General features: G+C 44.2%; 2 protein-coding genes across 2 annotated transcripts; both read right to left on the minus strand.

The window, feature by feature from the left end:
- Positions 1-663: 663 nt before the first annotated feature.
- LOC112898942 (cyclin-P4-1-like) lies at positions 664-3,120 on the minus strand. The gene is made up of 2 exons (XM_025967263.1): positions 2,647-3,120; positions 664-1,233 (listed from the first exon to the last, which is right to left on the minus strand). The coding sequence occupies exons 1-2, from the start codon at positions 3,027-3,029 to the stop codon at positions 933-935; spliced, it is 684 nt and encodes a 227-aa protein (XP_025823048.1). The 5' UTR covers positions 3,030-3,120; the 3' UTR covers positions 664-932.
- A 1,875-nt stretch (positions 3,121-4,995) lies between these two features.
- On the minus strand, positions 4,996-13,868 carry LOC112900793. Its single transcript, XM_025969592.1, has 9 exons — positions 13,396-13,868; positions 11,997-12,344; positions 10,897-11,323; positions 10,691-10,763; positions 10,384-10,501; positions 9,884-10,232; positions 7,824-7,944; positions 6,800-7,306; positions 4,996-6,464 (listed from the first exon to the last, which is right to left on the minus strand). The coding sequence occupies exons 1-9, from the start codon at positions 13,433-13,435 to the stop codon at positions 5,313-5,315; spliced, it is 3,135 nt and encodes a 1,044-aa protein (XP_025825377.1). The 5' UTR covers positions 13,436-13,868; the 3' UTR covers positions 4,996-5,312.
- Positions 13,869-15,246: the final 1,378 nt, after the last annotated feature.

Below are 15,246 nucleotides of genomic sequence, written 5' to 3' on the forward strand. Positions count from 1 at the left end.
GCGCCTGTTCCCGAGGGACGTCGTCCGCCCGTCCATGGAGTCGTGGAGAGAGAGAGGAGTCTAGGAGGGAGGGTGGCGCCAGGCGAGGGAGGTCGGGGCGGGGGTGGCTGGGTTAGGTTGAGGTAGGGTTTGGGAGGATGGTTTGTGCTTATTTTGGCTGACATGAGGTCTATGAGAAAAGCTAGGCTTTTCTAGATAAATTCGGTTTGTTCGGGTATTTCGATTATCCAACACGTAAAACTAAATTAACCAAGATTAATTTGGTTACTTAAAATCTGAGACCTAATTTGTAATTGAAAACTTCGGTTTCGAGTATTTTGAGTTCGGTCTCAAATCTTTTCGGGTTGGTTTCTCGGTCTCAGTTAATTATGCCCACCTGAGCCGTGCTTCGTCTGTACTGCTCGGAAGCCGTTTTCCTTTTCTCCTAGCAGGCATGTACTCGGACGCACCGGAGAGCAAGGTAGCTGCGTGCCTGCGTGCGCGAGAGACCGTGGAAACATTGGTTACCTGGTGTACTGGTTCAACCAGATCGATCGGGTGATGACTCATGAGCATGCTCCTACTTGCAACTTGGCACGGATCTTATCCAGCGTTGCTCTAGGTGCTTATTTGTCCATATGTGCACGCCAGTAGGATGGTTAAAAAAATGACCAAAAATCAAACTATACGGAGAGTGAAATTTAAATTGCTCATTTCGATTTTTCGATCTCCAAATGAACAACAAGAACAGAAGAGCATATAGAGGGCGCCTAATGACAAGCTAAAGCTAAGCGCTAGACAGGAAATCAATCACACGCAGATGTGATTGGGACTACGGTACGTGCGCACTCCATGCTTGCTTCCAAGCAAGCACGTCTGTACTGTACGTGGACAAGTGGCCGCACATGGCTGCTTGCTTGGAAGCAATGTTTTGTATTGTATTGTACCTGTCTCTATGCAGCTAGCTGCTGCTGAGAACTACCGCTGTTGCTGCTGGTGGTGGTGGCGCCGTCGTCTTCGGACAGGCAGCAGCTGTGGAGCCTTGGACCGGCCGCAGCAGCAGCAGGAGTCGGCGGCGTCTTATCCAGCTCCAGCCACAGCATCTCGGCCTGGAGGACGGCGCAGTAGTGCCCGAACGTCTCCGGCGACACGTTGAGGTCGAACCCGACGGCGAACAGGAGGTCCACCTCCAGGTAGTTCATCTCCGCCAGGCTGATGCCGCCGACCCTGGCGAAGTAGGCGTTGTTGTAGCACCTGCGAGAGGTAGCGCGTGGCCGTCAGGCCAAAGCTTTGTTTCAGAATTCAGAAACCAGGCTTTAGTGCCTGCCAGCAGTGGGCTGGCTACCTGACATGCACCAAACCAGATGGGCCAAGGATAGGCATCACCGGACCAATTCTTTTAGAATATCAAATGGCCAGTTGAGTGATGGTTTGAGAGGATGTGAATCACTCAGATGGACGATGGGTAATTTCTTTCTGAAAGAGACAGTAGGGTTCAGTTCAGAACTTCAGATATGATGCTCCTGTTGGCAAGGAGAGAATTGGGCCAGTGAGCATCAGCAGGGGCAAGTTGCCAATGTCCCACTCTAATTCTATCACACAACTTGGCCATGGATTAACTTCCAAAGCGAGAAAAGGTTGTGACGAGGACAAAGAGGGTGAGTATCTTTATCCTATGTTTTTGGGTCCCCACTCCCCGGTGCGTGTGTGGGCTGTATGGGAGGAACAGGATGAGCATATCTTCTTTGTTGGACGCGCATAATTTTCCCATATATCATAACCCTGAAAAAAAGGCAAACTCAACCTCTAGAGTATAGTGAGATAATATTTGGTGTACAATTAATACACAAAGTTGCTGCATTTTTTAATGGTCAGTTTCTCAAATGTAACGTGTGGTCTTGTCATAATTGCTGCATTTTTTTTCAATTGCCAGTGCATAGGATGTAGGTACAGCAAGTACCAGTTAGAATTTAGGCAGCAAGTTGTTGAGCTCTGTTCCTTGAAGAATTTGCTCTGCTAATGCATCTTACTTGACTCTGGATTTTCAGAATCTGTTGGCTATCGTATCTCATCAGAGAATTCCATATTCAGAAGACCCAGTTCACCAATCTTGTTTGTCATGGCTTAAGTAGAAGTCATCTGTATTACGACATGGACACCGATTTGAGAGTGGACAAAAAATTGTTAGCACACTATTCCAAACCTGGACGACAGTGGTTTACCCATAACCCATACTACCTTGCAAAAAGGAAGCAAGATAGTGCTATTCTTGCAAAAATGCCTGGTCTCAAAATCAGTAGCTAGGTAAAATATATAATGATCCAAATTAGAGCAAAAGAACATGATCACGTGAGGCTCTCTCTCCATTGTTTTGCGTATTAGGACTCCGTGTATATCTTAGGTACTGTATCTGAATTCCTCTCGTAGTCTATGCAACTTCTGCTTCCTGAACTCAATACAGTTCAAGGACACGGATCCTACATTTCTACTCGTTGGCTGATTCCGGCTGTTGCTGTAAAGTGAGAATTCAGGTGTGGAGCACAGACCGGAAACAAAACTGAGCACCGTCACCGTCAGAAATGGAAGAATTCGATTGTGTTCGTGATATGATCGTATTAGAAATGAAAGCTGTGGCCAGGGGATCAGGCGTGAAGCAGGCACACTCACACGTCATCCATGAACTTGACGGCGGCGAGCACGGCGGTGATGAGGAGGCGGTGGACGCTGTACGAGTCCACGGCGAGCGCGGCGCGCCCGCGCCGGCCGCGGCGCAGGAGGCGGTCGAGGTAGACGTACGCCACCACGTAGCACGCGGGGCTGCACCCGGCGAACCGCGCGATGCGCGCCATGTACGAGCGCACCGAGATGTCCGGCCTCGCCGTGGCCCGGAACGCCGACGCCGGTGCCAGCGACGCCGCGGACGCGGGCGCGTCCCCGGCGGTGAGCTCATCCGCCGCCGCGTCGTTGCGCTCCACGACGCGCTCCAGCAGCGCGGAGAGGACGCCCACCACCCGCGGCGTGTCCGCCAGCTGCTCCTCCTCCTCGGCCATGAGTACGGTCTCTTGCCGTCGTTGCCTTCTAGACGCTGCGTGTGCGGGTGCTTTTGGAGAGGGGGGCAGGGGGTGGACTTGTTGATGCTGCCGAGCTGAAGAGGTCGTTATATAAAATGGAGGGAAGAAGCTTAAACACTGAGCGCCTATTCATTCAGGTATACAAAAACTTTTCATCAATTTTTACTGGAATTTGTACGGAACATTTCCATGTTGAAAGTAAGCGGTAGAGCTGCAGGAGAGTCGGCATCAAGGTTGGCGGCGATATCGATTTCCAGCATTTCAGTCCTCGGTGTACTCCAACTCGAGTCCGTCCGTAGTTCCGAATAGAATCAGTATTCAGTAAAGATTTTGAGCCCTGCTTGCAGGGTAAAATGGGCAGAAACTTTTCCCTATCTATACCACGTCCTACAGAATTTTTTCTAGTTCATTAATGTCCTCCGAAACAGAAGCCCATTATCCACTTCTATGGCCTGTGTCTTATATTTCTTTCGCTTTCATTTTTTTTAGAATGGAATATTCCTTGCACATCCTACATGATTGGCGCCTGTAAGTATGGCTGGTTGTTGATTTGTTAGGTAGTAGCCTGGTGAGGTAAAGAGACCAAAATTCTTTCTTTACATCTGAGTTGCACGCTCGGTTGTTCTTACTCGAGATTGGCTCAATAGGGGTGTTTCAGTCGTGTCAAAATGGTGAGGTGTGACGCTCCAAGAGTGCCAAAATCGACAGACGCCTCTTTCACACGATTCCAGTCAGTTGAAAGGTTCCCCATGCTTCTTTTCTGTTTCGAAATTTTTTTTCATGTTTTTTTAAAAAATGTTTACAAGCCATGTATTACATAGTTAAGTTGGACGTGTCAACCACATGCCTGCAGCTCTGTTTCTCTTCACAAAATTCTTCAGTTGGAAATGGTGATCACGTCTTACTAAAGGTCAAACACTCGAGCGACCGGTAGCGTAACACCACCGCGCATCAGAAATGACTTGTACTAAAACCCCATCGGGTGCCTCGCTTTTAGCGTGCGCCTCCAGTCACTGCAGAATCGCCTTTTTCTAATGTTGCTACAGGCTGCGATTTGTCTCTGATAATTCCCAAAAAACATGTTGCGTATACCTTTAGTATTATTTAGGAGTTAGCCCTACATGCTGTATCCCTTTTAATGTTGGCTTTCTTGCCAACTGCTCCTGAAGATTAGAGCGAGGGTCTAGATCATGTCCTCACGTCCTTGTCTGTATTATTGTCCAGGACAAAGATGCAGTACACTCAACTTTGTGAAGGAAAAATATATGGATAAAACGAGCACTTGACCTTCCTTTTTCATCTTTGCATGGCCACTGTTTGTTCATCACCTACCTTTGAAGGAATCTGATCATTATTTTAGTTTTGCACCTTAATTCTAATTCGGATGCAGCCAGGTGACTGCAACTACCCTTGTGTGGTCTCTCTAGTGACCCCCACATGCTTTATTTCACATTGCTATGAGCAATCTGCTACAGATAAGCTGCCTTTTTGAAGGATAGAGATTGGTCAGCAAAGTAGCAGCAACTACTCGGGCGAATACCGGGTGGTCCTTCTGAGATTTGCGACAAATCCAGCTACCATTATCCGGATATCAAGATCTACAGAAACCTATATGCACCAATCAGAATAGGCATGCCAATCATACATGAAGTTAAGAGATGATACATAATTATGTGATATGAAGTTTGCAAGCCGTAGGTAAGAACGTAAGTGTGAAGCAAAGGGCCATAGTAAACCTAAGCAGTGTCGAGTCAAAGAGTGACAACGTGCGAGTTGAAGTACCCCTTCAATCCCAAGAACAAGAAGTGACCAAGAGGAGAAAAAGCTTCTAGTCATGCATCCTCTGATTGACTTCAACGGTAATCAAGCAAAGCAATCGAATCTAGTTTATGTACAAATTAAGAAACCAGTTTGTGGGCAGAAAGTAAACAACCTCAACCAGCTGTGATTAAAATTATTGCACCAAGAAGGCTTGATTAATCCTCAAAAATAATGTAAATATACATTTCGAAAGTACAAAGAAGCCACCTAATTGGCCCCTTGTTCGTGATTTTAGAATTTCTAACTGAGCCAAGGATCAGAAAGATCTATGTACCTAGTTGTCTTGCTTTGTCTAGCAAAATATCTGATCAAATGCATGCAAACCCTCTGGAATTGACATAGCTGTACCAGTTGAGCACGCATGTTTAGAAAACATTACAGGCAAGCAATGCGATTGTTCAATGCATGGTACTCATCATATCGTTACTCTTGCTTCCACCATTATGTGCCCGCAAAAGCATAGGTGTCAATCAGTGACTTGTATTCTTCGTCCTCAGCACATCCTCTACTTGTAAGTACACTCACTAACCTGTCTGCACCCTCTGTGTCATTCTTCTCCTTGAAACTTGCCAGAAGACTCTCAACATTGGTGGGTCTTGGTTTCCATTTACTTGCACTTTTAACTGCTGTGGCTTTCTCCATGCATGACAGAGCTTCTGATATTTTATTATCCTTCAGGTAGGCTGTGGCAAGGATTTCCCAGGTGTTTGGCTTGGGGTTTCCACCTTTCTCAACAAATCGGTTGAGAATTTGCTCACCCTTGATAATCAAACCTTCTCTAGCATACCATGCCAATAAAATGTTCATAGTCTTAGGATCGAAACTAGAGCTTTTGGATGCCCATTCCTCGTATAGAAGCTCAGCTCCCTCAATATCTCCTAACCTTACAAGGGCTGATAGTACCTCTTGGTAACCCAGGTTATGAATTGTAGGGAAAGTTGCTTTATACCAGCTCCAAATACGGTAAACTTCTTCCTTCTTGCCAAGATGGCTGTAGAGTGTGATGAGATAGTGAAAACACTTTTTCTCCCGACCTGTAGTTCTCTTTTCAGCTTCTTTCAAACATTCTTCTGCCTTCTCAGAGTTCCCAAGCTTAATATACATGCTAGCCAGTGTGGTATAAGTTGTCCAATTTGCGATAACAGACTCATCAGCATTCATCTGGCAAAAGACTCGCTCCATTTCATCAGGATCTTGTTTGGCTGCACAGCTCTTTATCCATATGTTGTAAGTGCATACATCAAAGGAAACATTTCTTTCCTTCATCTCATCGATAATTGCCGACACTTTTTCAGGCTCTCCAACATCCACATAGAAATTCATCAGCACATTACAAGGTAATGTGTCAGATGCAAATCCCTTTTTCCTCATTTTCTCAAACGTGTCTTCTGTTTTCTCTTTCATCATAGCTTGGGCATAAACATTTAGAAGGGAACCATAAGTCCGCTTGTCCTTCATGGTATCAGGAAGATCCTCAAAGTATTTCTCAGCATGTGAAACACCGTGTACCTTAGCAATCAGATCCAACTGAATTGCCATATCGCTTGTTGAGAGTGGAAATCTATCTCTGCGCTCTGCCATCCAATCATAAACCTGTGTAGGTCATAGAAAACTTTGGATGAGAACCAATAATATCAAGGTTATCATTATTACGCTTGGCCATCAGAAGGCATATCAAGAATATAGTTAATTCTAATGCCTAGTCATCAATAAGCATTATCATAGGAGCACCGAAAAGGATTTGTGAGAACGTTAAGGAATCAAGCTACTGTTTCCCGCCCCCTACTTAGGCCATCATAATGCTCGAACAGTGGCTGTTTTTCAGTTCAGCCCCCAGGTTCATGAATAAAATAGGTGCATTGGCTGAAATCGTAGGGGAATCGGTCGTAGAGAGACGCCACGGAGCCGGATCGCAACAGCATAGCTACCTGGAGCGCGAGGTTGAACCTCCTGAACTTGCGGAGCTCCTTGGCGATGCGGCAGAGCTCCCACTTGTCGAGGCGGCGCTCCCCCTCGTCCCAGGCCCCCAGCGTGCGCCCCACGGGCCGCCCGCCGTGCCCCACCGCGATGCGCCGGTACAGGGTTCCCCACCGCAGCGGAGCGCGACGCTCGTAGTCCACCGTCCCGTAGCTGTGCACCTTCGCCACCTGCTGCCCAGCAGCAGCAGCCTCCGATGCAGACGACGACGGGGTGCTCGAGGAGGACGCTGCGCACCTAATCGTCACCGTCACCGCCGCCGCGGAAACGCACGGACGCCGCTGCGTCGAGGGGCGTGCCGTGGTTAGGGGAGAGGAGGAGGTCACGAGGTGGAGCAGCATGGTGAGCGACCGGGCGGGCAGGGAGAGCGGCGAGGAGGAGGGCGGCTTCCGTTGCGGATGAAGGAAAGGGGATAAGAGTGGCGATTGGCGAGCCGGAGGCCGGGTTTGGGGGCTGGGCTGGCGCTTTAGGATTCGTGTGTCAGAATCCGCACGATCTGGGCCCACAGCCCTCCGCCTTTGCGTCTTCCCGCGCGGATTTGTATTGGTGGGCCGTGATCTGTTTACCTTTGGGCCGTGGTTCGGCCTGTAACATCCACGACGGCTCTGCCTCAGTACTAATACCGCTGGCAGTCCTCTCTATTTGGGAGACCTGGTTCCCTACGAGTCCAAGAAAAATAAAAGAAAATAAAAAGTTCATTTACATCATTTTTTGGGTCACTAATTCGGCAACTATTTGGTTCATTAATATTTTTTTCCAATGCGCTTGAAAATTCTATAGCGCGTTTACATTAAATAGGTATGGATGGCCAGGTCAGCAATAGCTTTTATTTTTTTCGATAGATCTTTCATTCCTTGCGCATCATACTCTCTTCCCCTGAGAAATCTATTCCTCGCATATGCGAGTGAAATTGATCCAATCGCAGAGAGCGCCCCACCCCTATTCATCTTCCTCCCCGAGCTCCGACGGCCAGACTTCGGAGAACAGGGTTGCTGGGGCGCCGCTGGCCACCGGCGGCATTCGAACAGGGGAGATGGGGAGGGGGAAGCCCGGCTGCGGAGGCGGGTTGCTGGGCAGCGGCTTCACATTCGGTGGACTAGGGACCGGGTGGGGGAGCTCAGTCGGAGGTGATTAACGGTGGCGGCGGAGGTAGGGGAAGGCGGGGGCGTCGGCGTGAGCGATTGGATCAATTCCGATCGCATATGCTAGGAATAGACACCCCCCTCTCCCTCCCCACCCTCCGCCTCTCGACTATGCATACCTAACCTTCACCCGGAGCACGGAAAAGAAAATGAGGTACCCATACTTCATCATAGGGCCATCGACTAGAAGCTCACTATCTTCGCAACCCATAACGCGTAGATGCTTGTGTTACCTTGTTCTTAAGGGGAGAACACTACGTGCTGCAATTGCAATAGTATGTTGACTGCTTGAGCTGCCCTAAGATCTCGCCATCGCTAGGTGTCAATGTTGCCACATTATCTCAGGTGAGAAGTTCTAGAAGCCGATTTGAAACTTGAATCTTTAGGTGAACGTTTTGATTGGAGCTATTGTTAATACGGAATTCGACATTTGAAGTTGGAAGATTTTGGATTTGAGTGGAAGGAAAAATTTTCTTGTCATATGCTTTGGATCTAAATTGATGATTTTCCGCGCATCTTATTCACCATCCCACCTTCCGCTTCTCGACTACACATAGAGCCGCCAACCAGAAGCTTACTATCTTCATGCTCGGACTTGAAACACGAATCTTCATCAAAAGTTTCGAGTTATGGCAGAATTCGATATTTCAAGTGGTAATTACCGCAGAATCCAATTTCAAGTCTGTAGTTTCGAATTTGAGTGGAAGGGAAAAAATTACATTAAAAAGGTTTGGATCTGAATCGAAGGTTTTTTGTGCAGGCTGAAAGTTATGATATGGAGTTCAAATTCAGACAATTATTAAAGATATTGCCTTATTCAAGTGGAAAGATGGGATATTGGATTGGAACTTGAAGCTGGCCTTCACACAGGAAGGGAGAGGAGGTAAGCTTTCTAACTATATAGCTAATACGGAACTTCAACAGTTTACTTATCAATTACAAGCAACTAGTTATCAAATAACAGCGGGAACATACTCCGATAAAGCTATATCAGTTGAAATGTCAAAATACATAGATAGAAAATAAAGCATAATGTGTCGGAATTCACTTCAAATCATGTACTGATAGGCATAAGACACCAGTTAAAAAGAACAATATCCTGCCCAGAAGATTCAACAAGAAGCACTGGTTGAGATGGTTAGAAGTGAAATATCATTTGGAAAAAGAGGATGTTTAGTTTGTACTTGTAAGTCGTCAGACCAAAGTTTTGGCTAGCCGTGCTAATACATGGGCAATTTAAAGTTCCTGGTAAAATAGTGGTGCTTAGCTTATAACCATGCTAAAGTTGCAGCAAGATTTTTTCCGTACCCAGATTTGACTCAATTCAGCCTAGGAGTAGTCTAGGCAATGCTAAAAATAAAAGCATATAATCGAATTCTAGAATGGAACCAAGTGCTGACCAAATTGAGGTCTCTAGTGATGTTGCTAGTGACCTAATGCCATGTCATATAACCAACCAACGCTGTCATTCAGCATTGTCTTGGCTCAAAGAGGCAAGAGGTCCTGCAATGCAGACACGCACAGCTTGCTCAACCAGACAAAACTGGTGAGCAGCAAGCACTTCAGCACCGACTGCAAAGTGCATATCACATACATAACTCTCTATATTCTTTCTTTCTCATTTTCCTGCAATAAGATGACATATTTTCCATACAGAGACAGCTTATGATCTCTCCACGAGCCATATGCCACAGAAAACCAGCAGAACCCGATCCAAAAGCATGCTACAAACGTTAGCTAAACGGAGTTGCCAAATTGGCGGACGACACACATTGTTATCTGGACCGCAAAACACCCATCGGTGGTTAGTAAATAAAGGCACCATGATCCAGGAACCTAAAGAAAACTACAGCTATCACCTGTTCCTAATTGCTTGCTGATGGGATCTGGGACTATGGTTGCTTGAGACACCCCTCTCCTCCAGCATCCCCATCCACGGAGGTGTTGCTCTGAGTTATTGAACTCAGCTGAGAAGGTTGACAAAGAAGTTCTGCCTCCGCGTGCCATGCATTTAGAGGAATCTCCAGTAGCAAGTCTTGATCAAAGTCGCCATCGGCATATTGTGGAGGGACCAACAAGGATAACTTTTCTGGGGGTAACATGAATAAGTTAAGTGCTCCTCCAGTGCAGGTTGAATCTTTGGTGGCATAGCCAGATTTTAGCAGAGATGAGCTTTTAAATTCAGGAGTCAAATCCCCAGATTTTAAAACTCTTTTAGGACTCATCATGGTACCCTCTAGTTCTGCATGTTCACAAGCAAAAGCACATAAGAAACCTTTGATGTCACTGGCATGCATAAATAGTGAAATAGGAATATACTCCTTTAGACATTTTTGGATGTCACATCTAGGAACTTGAAGCAAGTCAAGATCAGAGGAACTAAGATTGCTAACCTATGTCACTCTGAATGTGGGTGTCATGGGATCTTTTTAGCAGATTCATAGTGGATTTGGTAAAGCCTTTTGATCCACAGATATTCTCCACTCTCCCAGTTGCCTTAATCTCCTTTTCCTGAACCAAAAGAAACCACTATTTAGCCAGGTACAAGCAAGCGTCCTGCTCAAGAATGAGGAGATATTATATGGGTTTAGTTTCACCGATTAGTCAAGATACATATATGCTAACCATATCCAGTGGCACTATGCAGATAATATCTACAAATCATTAACCTGAACAAAAAAATCATCATAGGATGGATACCTCTAAACCTACTGAAACTAAAGGTGAATCAATACTCTCTGGGATATGCTGATTTCCGTAATGAAGTTTATCCCTGCAGAGACACACAAAAAAACTTAGATTGATTTTTACCAAAGCAACTTGTTTTAGACTATTGAATGAACACAGAGGATAAATACAATCCTAAAATGCACATTATGCTAGTAAGAACATAAAAAGTATAATACCTTCTAGCATTATCTTCAATATGCAGCAGCGACCTCTTTGGCCTTGCAGTTGCAGCATTTAAGTTAATTGCTGCCCTGTTTCCACTGTGAGCAACAAATGAGGCAGAACCAGAATAGGATTCACTTGTAATGTATGATTTGTTATCTGCAGGAATGGAGCTTGCTTCTGATTCTTCTTCCAGTGATTTCAAGTTCGGATGCCTTAGAAGCACACATCCAGAGCCCATCTCAAACGAGCCCACATGAGTTTCACTATGGTACAGTAGGTCTTCCTCTGAGGATCCTGAAAGGTAATATAGCTGTTCTTCATGCATGATGGAGTTAAGATCTTTTGCAAGCTTTTCTACTGATGAAGGCTTTTGACGAGTGACACAGCTCCTCTTTCTTGATGGCACTAGGGACTCCCAAGCATGTGATTGTGCTGAACCTGAATTGGCAATATATCCGAGAGTCAACATTGACAATTGTAACAAAAAAAAGGTCATTTCTAGACTAAGTAAGGTAAATTGATATTAGATCTTTATTTTTGTTTCATGGGGTTGATGTCATCAAAAATCACTTCAGAGACGTGATAAAGGAAGATGTGCCGTTGCATATGATGCATTAGGTATTGACATTTAATGGATCATTATCTTTGCTAGACATTTAGCGCCATGCCGTCTGAACCAAATATCTAGATCACAATCCTTCACATTTACCTCTATGATGATAATGACTAATAAGTAGCTAATGGTTTATCAAATCACCATAAATTCTGAACTTCTCATGAACTCATAATTCTAGACTACAGATAGAACTGGAGTTTACTAAAAGATGTTCGAGTGGCATAAATGCATTCATGAAAAACAGAGGATAAAATTCAGATCTGCATTACAAACATAATACTAGTATGATCTCTAAAAGGGTAGCAATATAAAGATGTCTAAAGAAAATTTTAACGTTTTAAGAACAACTTCGTAGACAAAGCATCCAAGAATGTACTTCTGACATTAACTCTATTACTCATCTTAAACTAAATCAATGCATATACCCACAAAGAATGAGAGGGCACACAAATTATTTTATTAAGCAACAACAAAGTAGGCATTGAGATCACTGACCAGTCATTTCACTTGCATCAGAAGCACCATATGGCCCACAATTCTCAGAGTATGATACTGCAGATCCTGAACTAGAACGATAGCTTGGGTCAGCATCCCCCATCTTTCGGAAGTTCTGACAAGAAAATGGCCCATTCTCCATTATGATGTGATTTGTTTTTTTCTTCTGTGACTTCGACTTTGATGTTGGTGGCTTCAGCTTGCTAATTCTAGGTTCATCATCATCAATATCATCCTTGCGATGCATTGGGGTGTAGTTTGCCAATGAACCCTTCGTTCTCCATCTCGAGCCACATGCATTGCACAGCACCGGCTTATCTGGTGGTCCATTTCGCCAAAGGGGTGTACCTGATTCAGCATTTCCCATTAGAAATCCATCAAAAATTGATACACAAAAATATGACCGGTGTACAAGTTCAGAGTTTAATGACAGTGTCCCACATCCCACAGGAATTGATATCACAATTCAGATGTATCAAGAGATGGTGCCATCACGGTAGGGAACATAAAAAAAAGGGTAAGAAACTATACACTATCAATGAATGTATCCGGAAGACATCATGTAACTAATCACATACTTTCAGATCAAATATTTCAGATATTGTTTTCAACGCCTTAAAGGTTAGTTCAACAGTACATGCATGCAATACTTAATCTGCTGTTCTACAATGGCCATATTGAATGCAGATAGCCACTTCAAAGGAGCATTTGCTTTAGTAGGAGCTAAGGAAAGTTCAGACCATATAATGCTGCTGCCACAAGATGGGATAAGCTTCTGTATATTACACACCAAAACAAAGTTTTCACTTCAATGGCACCCTGAAACTAAGCATTTCTGTAGCAGCAGCAACAAGTTAACTCTAAATATCTGAATGGCAGAAGCAACAAGTTAACTCTAAATATCTGAATGGCAGAAGCAAATGGTTATTTTCTTCTTGTAGAATAGGAGTCCCAGCTGCATCTAATCTCTCATTATCTCCAGAAGTTATCTAAGAAGCGCATATCCTCCGTAATCAAACACAAGTCTAAATGTGTTCCATGAGCATGGTATAATCTGTTCCCCACGTTCAGAATTTTACAGGCAAAGGCCTCTGAAACCTTAACTATGTGCACAGATTTCTCTTGAACACTCCTAGCAGTTCAACGAATCCAAAGTAATAATAACCATCAACGAGACAACGAGCGCATAAAGAACATGGAAAGATGAGGAATTCGAGTCCCACGGAGTTCAAAGATTTCGTCTAAGGCCCGCTTCCCAGATGCATAATTGGGGGAAATCATCACTTGAAAAGTACAACTTGCTGAGGAACAAAGGGGAAAAGGGGAGGAAAACAAGAGAGAGAGAAAAAAAGAAAAACTAGAAGAAAAATTCTAGCTTTATTCAAGAACAAGAGCTCACTTGTGACTCCGCAATGATGGCAGGGTCCTTGCTTCCCCATGATTCCCTCAGCTCCCCACCTCCCCACAGGTGAAGAAGAATGGACCGGAGGAAAATCCCAATAAAACAAACACGGAAACAAAGCAGAAACAAACAGTTCTCCTGCACAGGTAAATTCTTGGGGGAAAAGGGAAAAAACAAGAACTATTTCTCTGTATGAATCTCGTCAAACCCAGAGGGGATTCCTGGGGGCAATTCCACAGCCCATGGAGTGCTCAAAAACCAAGTCTTGCTTGGTAGGTGCTCTTCTTTCTTCCTTCCTCTCCTCTATATTTGTTTTCCCGTTGTTCTGTATCCCGTCTTTTAGAGAGAAGGTAGAGAAGAGAGAGAAAGAGAGGGGAAAGGGGTGGAGAAATAATGGAGGAAGGAATGCAGCAGCAGCCAGAGGGGAGATTTACAAAGGCCAGGTGAAAGGCATTTGGGGAGGAATCCAAAAGAAATATAATTTAAAAGCTGTAGGTTTTTGTTAAATAGAGAGAGAAGCAATGAGGAATTGGGAGGTAGAGAGGGAGGGGCAAAGCTGCTTCTTGTATCTTTCGGCCTTTTGGGGGTTGGTTTTGCTCCGTTTCATTTCATTTAATTCAATTTCACGATTATTCATGTGGATGTGACTAAGTTGAAGTTGAGGATCTTTCATTGCACTAATTAGTCAATTTACTTACCTTTAAAGCCCTCCGCTCTAGGTACCATTAAAAGAATCCTTCTGCTTTGGGCCATTTGCATCTTACCCCCTTGAGAAAAAAGCATATGTTCAGTCCAACGAAGTCATGTACCATAGTACAATGTCTGGATACGCCACACTAGTTTAACCAGAGATGGATTGTTGCATAATGGAGTTGAGATTGAAAAGTCATTATTCATAGGGTAAAGCATTTTTCTTAGGTGCAATGCAATTTGCTATGTGCAGTTTAGGTAAACTATTGGAATAATCTGTTAGCGAATAGTTATAACTCTCAGCTATACGAAAAACGCGGGAAACGACTCTTTGAAAAATGTATAACCGTCACAACTAATTGATGTATACTCAAAATAGCTCGATCATATCTTGCGCAACAATTTAGGCTTACATTTATGAATGTGGTACTACAAGTTCTTTTATTCTAAAAGTAAGATATGATTTCTAAGACATTTAATCTATGCTAACTTATAAACATCTAGGTGTCAGTTGTGGATATAGAGTCGAAAAATTTATAGACACATAAAGATTAAGGATGAAGAGATGAGGCATAAAGGTGACACATGAAAGGTGAAAGTCACACTGAATCAGTGTTGCTCGATGGATGATCTAAAACCCAAATGAGCCTAAAGGTGTATGGAGATGGAGCGATCCTATGGCACAAGGAAGATGTAAATATCATAATGTTATGCTTTAGAATATGCATCGGGCATAGGAGGTAGGATCCACAGCATTCGCGTAGAACGGAAAGAGAGGCCCGGGAAATAGACTCGAAATTTGATACACCTTTGAAATGAGTAAATAATTGATCTTTCAAAAAAAAAGAAATGAGCAAATAATTTGTTTGCGAAAGCACAGGTTCCCTATATGGAGGGCTGCACAGGCCAGTCCCAAAAGCTGTTTTAATGTGTTTGCCAGAAATATAGTTCACCTACAATTCTGTGTGTGATCTTGCAAGACAATTGCTGAATTGGCAAAGCTGCGGTGATATCTTGCCTTTTTTTCTCTAACATATCTGGAATTTCTGGTGCCACCCAGCATTTTACACCCAAAGACAAGCGACTCTGCGCTGTATCAAATCCAACTAACAACAGTCATACAAATTCCAAATCTGACCACATGAATTGCCTCTAGTC

The sequence above is a fragment of the Panicum hallii genome, chromosome 7 (assembly GCF_002211085.1).
Source record: "Panicum hallii strain FIL2 chromosome 7, PHallii_v3.1, whole genome shotgun sequence".
In the NCBI taxonomy this organism is placed as follows: domain Eukaryota; kingdom Viridiplantae; phylum Streptophyta; class Magnoliopsida; order Poales; family Poaceae; genus Panicum; species Panicum hallii.

What these genes read in the sequence shown, in the direction of transcription:
- LOC112898942 (XM_025967263.1), bottom strand. Translation starts at nt 3,029, where the DNA reads ATGGCCGAGGAGGAGGAGCAGCTGGCGGACACGCCGCGGGTGGTGGGC. An exon ending in GTCAAGTTCATGGATGACGT is followed by an intron (nt 1,234 to 2,646) that starts GTGAGTGTGCCT and finishes TACCTCTCGCAG; the next exon opens with GTGCTACAACAACGCCTACT.
- LOC112900793 (XM_025969592.1), bottom strand. Translation starts at nt 13,435, where the DNA reads ATGGGGAAGCAAGGACCCTGCCATCATTGCGGAGTCACAA. An exon ending in CCACATTCAGAGTGACATAG is followed by an intron (nt 10,233 to 10,383) that starts GTTAGCAATCTT and finishes GTGAACATGCAG; the next exon opens with AACTAGAGGGTACCATGATG. An exon ending in GGGTGTCTCAAGCAACCATA is followed by an intron (nt 7,945 to 9,883) that starts GTCCCAGATCCC and finishes CCCGGTCCCTAG; the next exon opens with TCCACCGAATGTGAAGCCGC.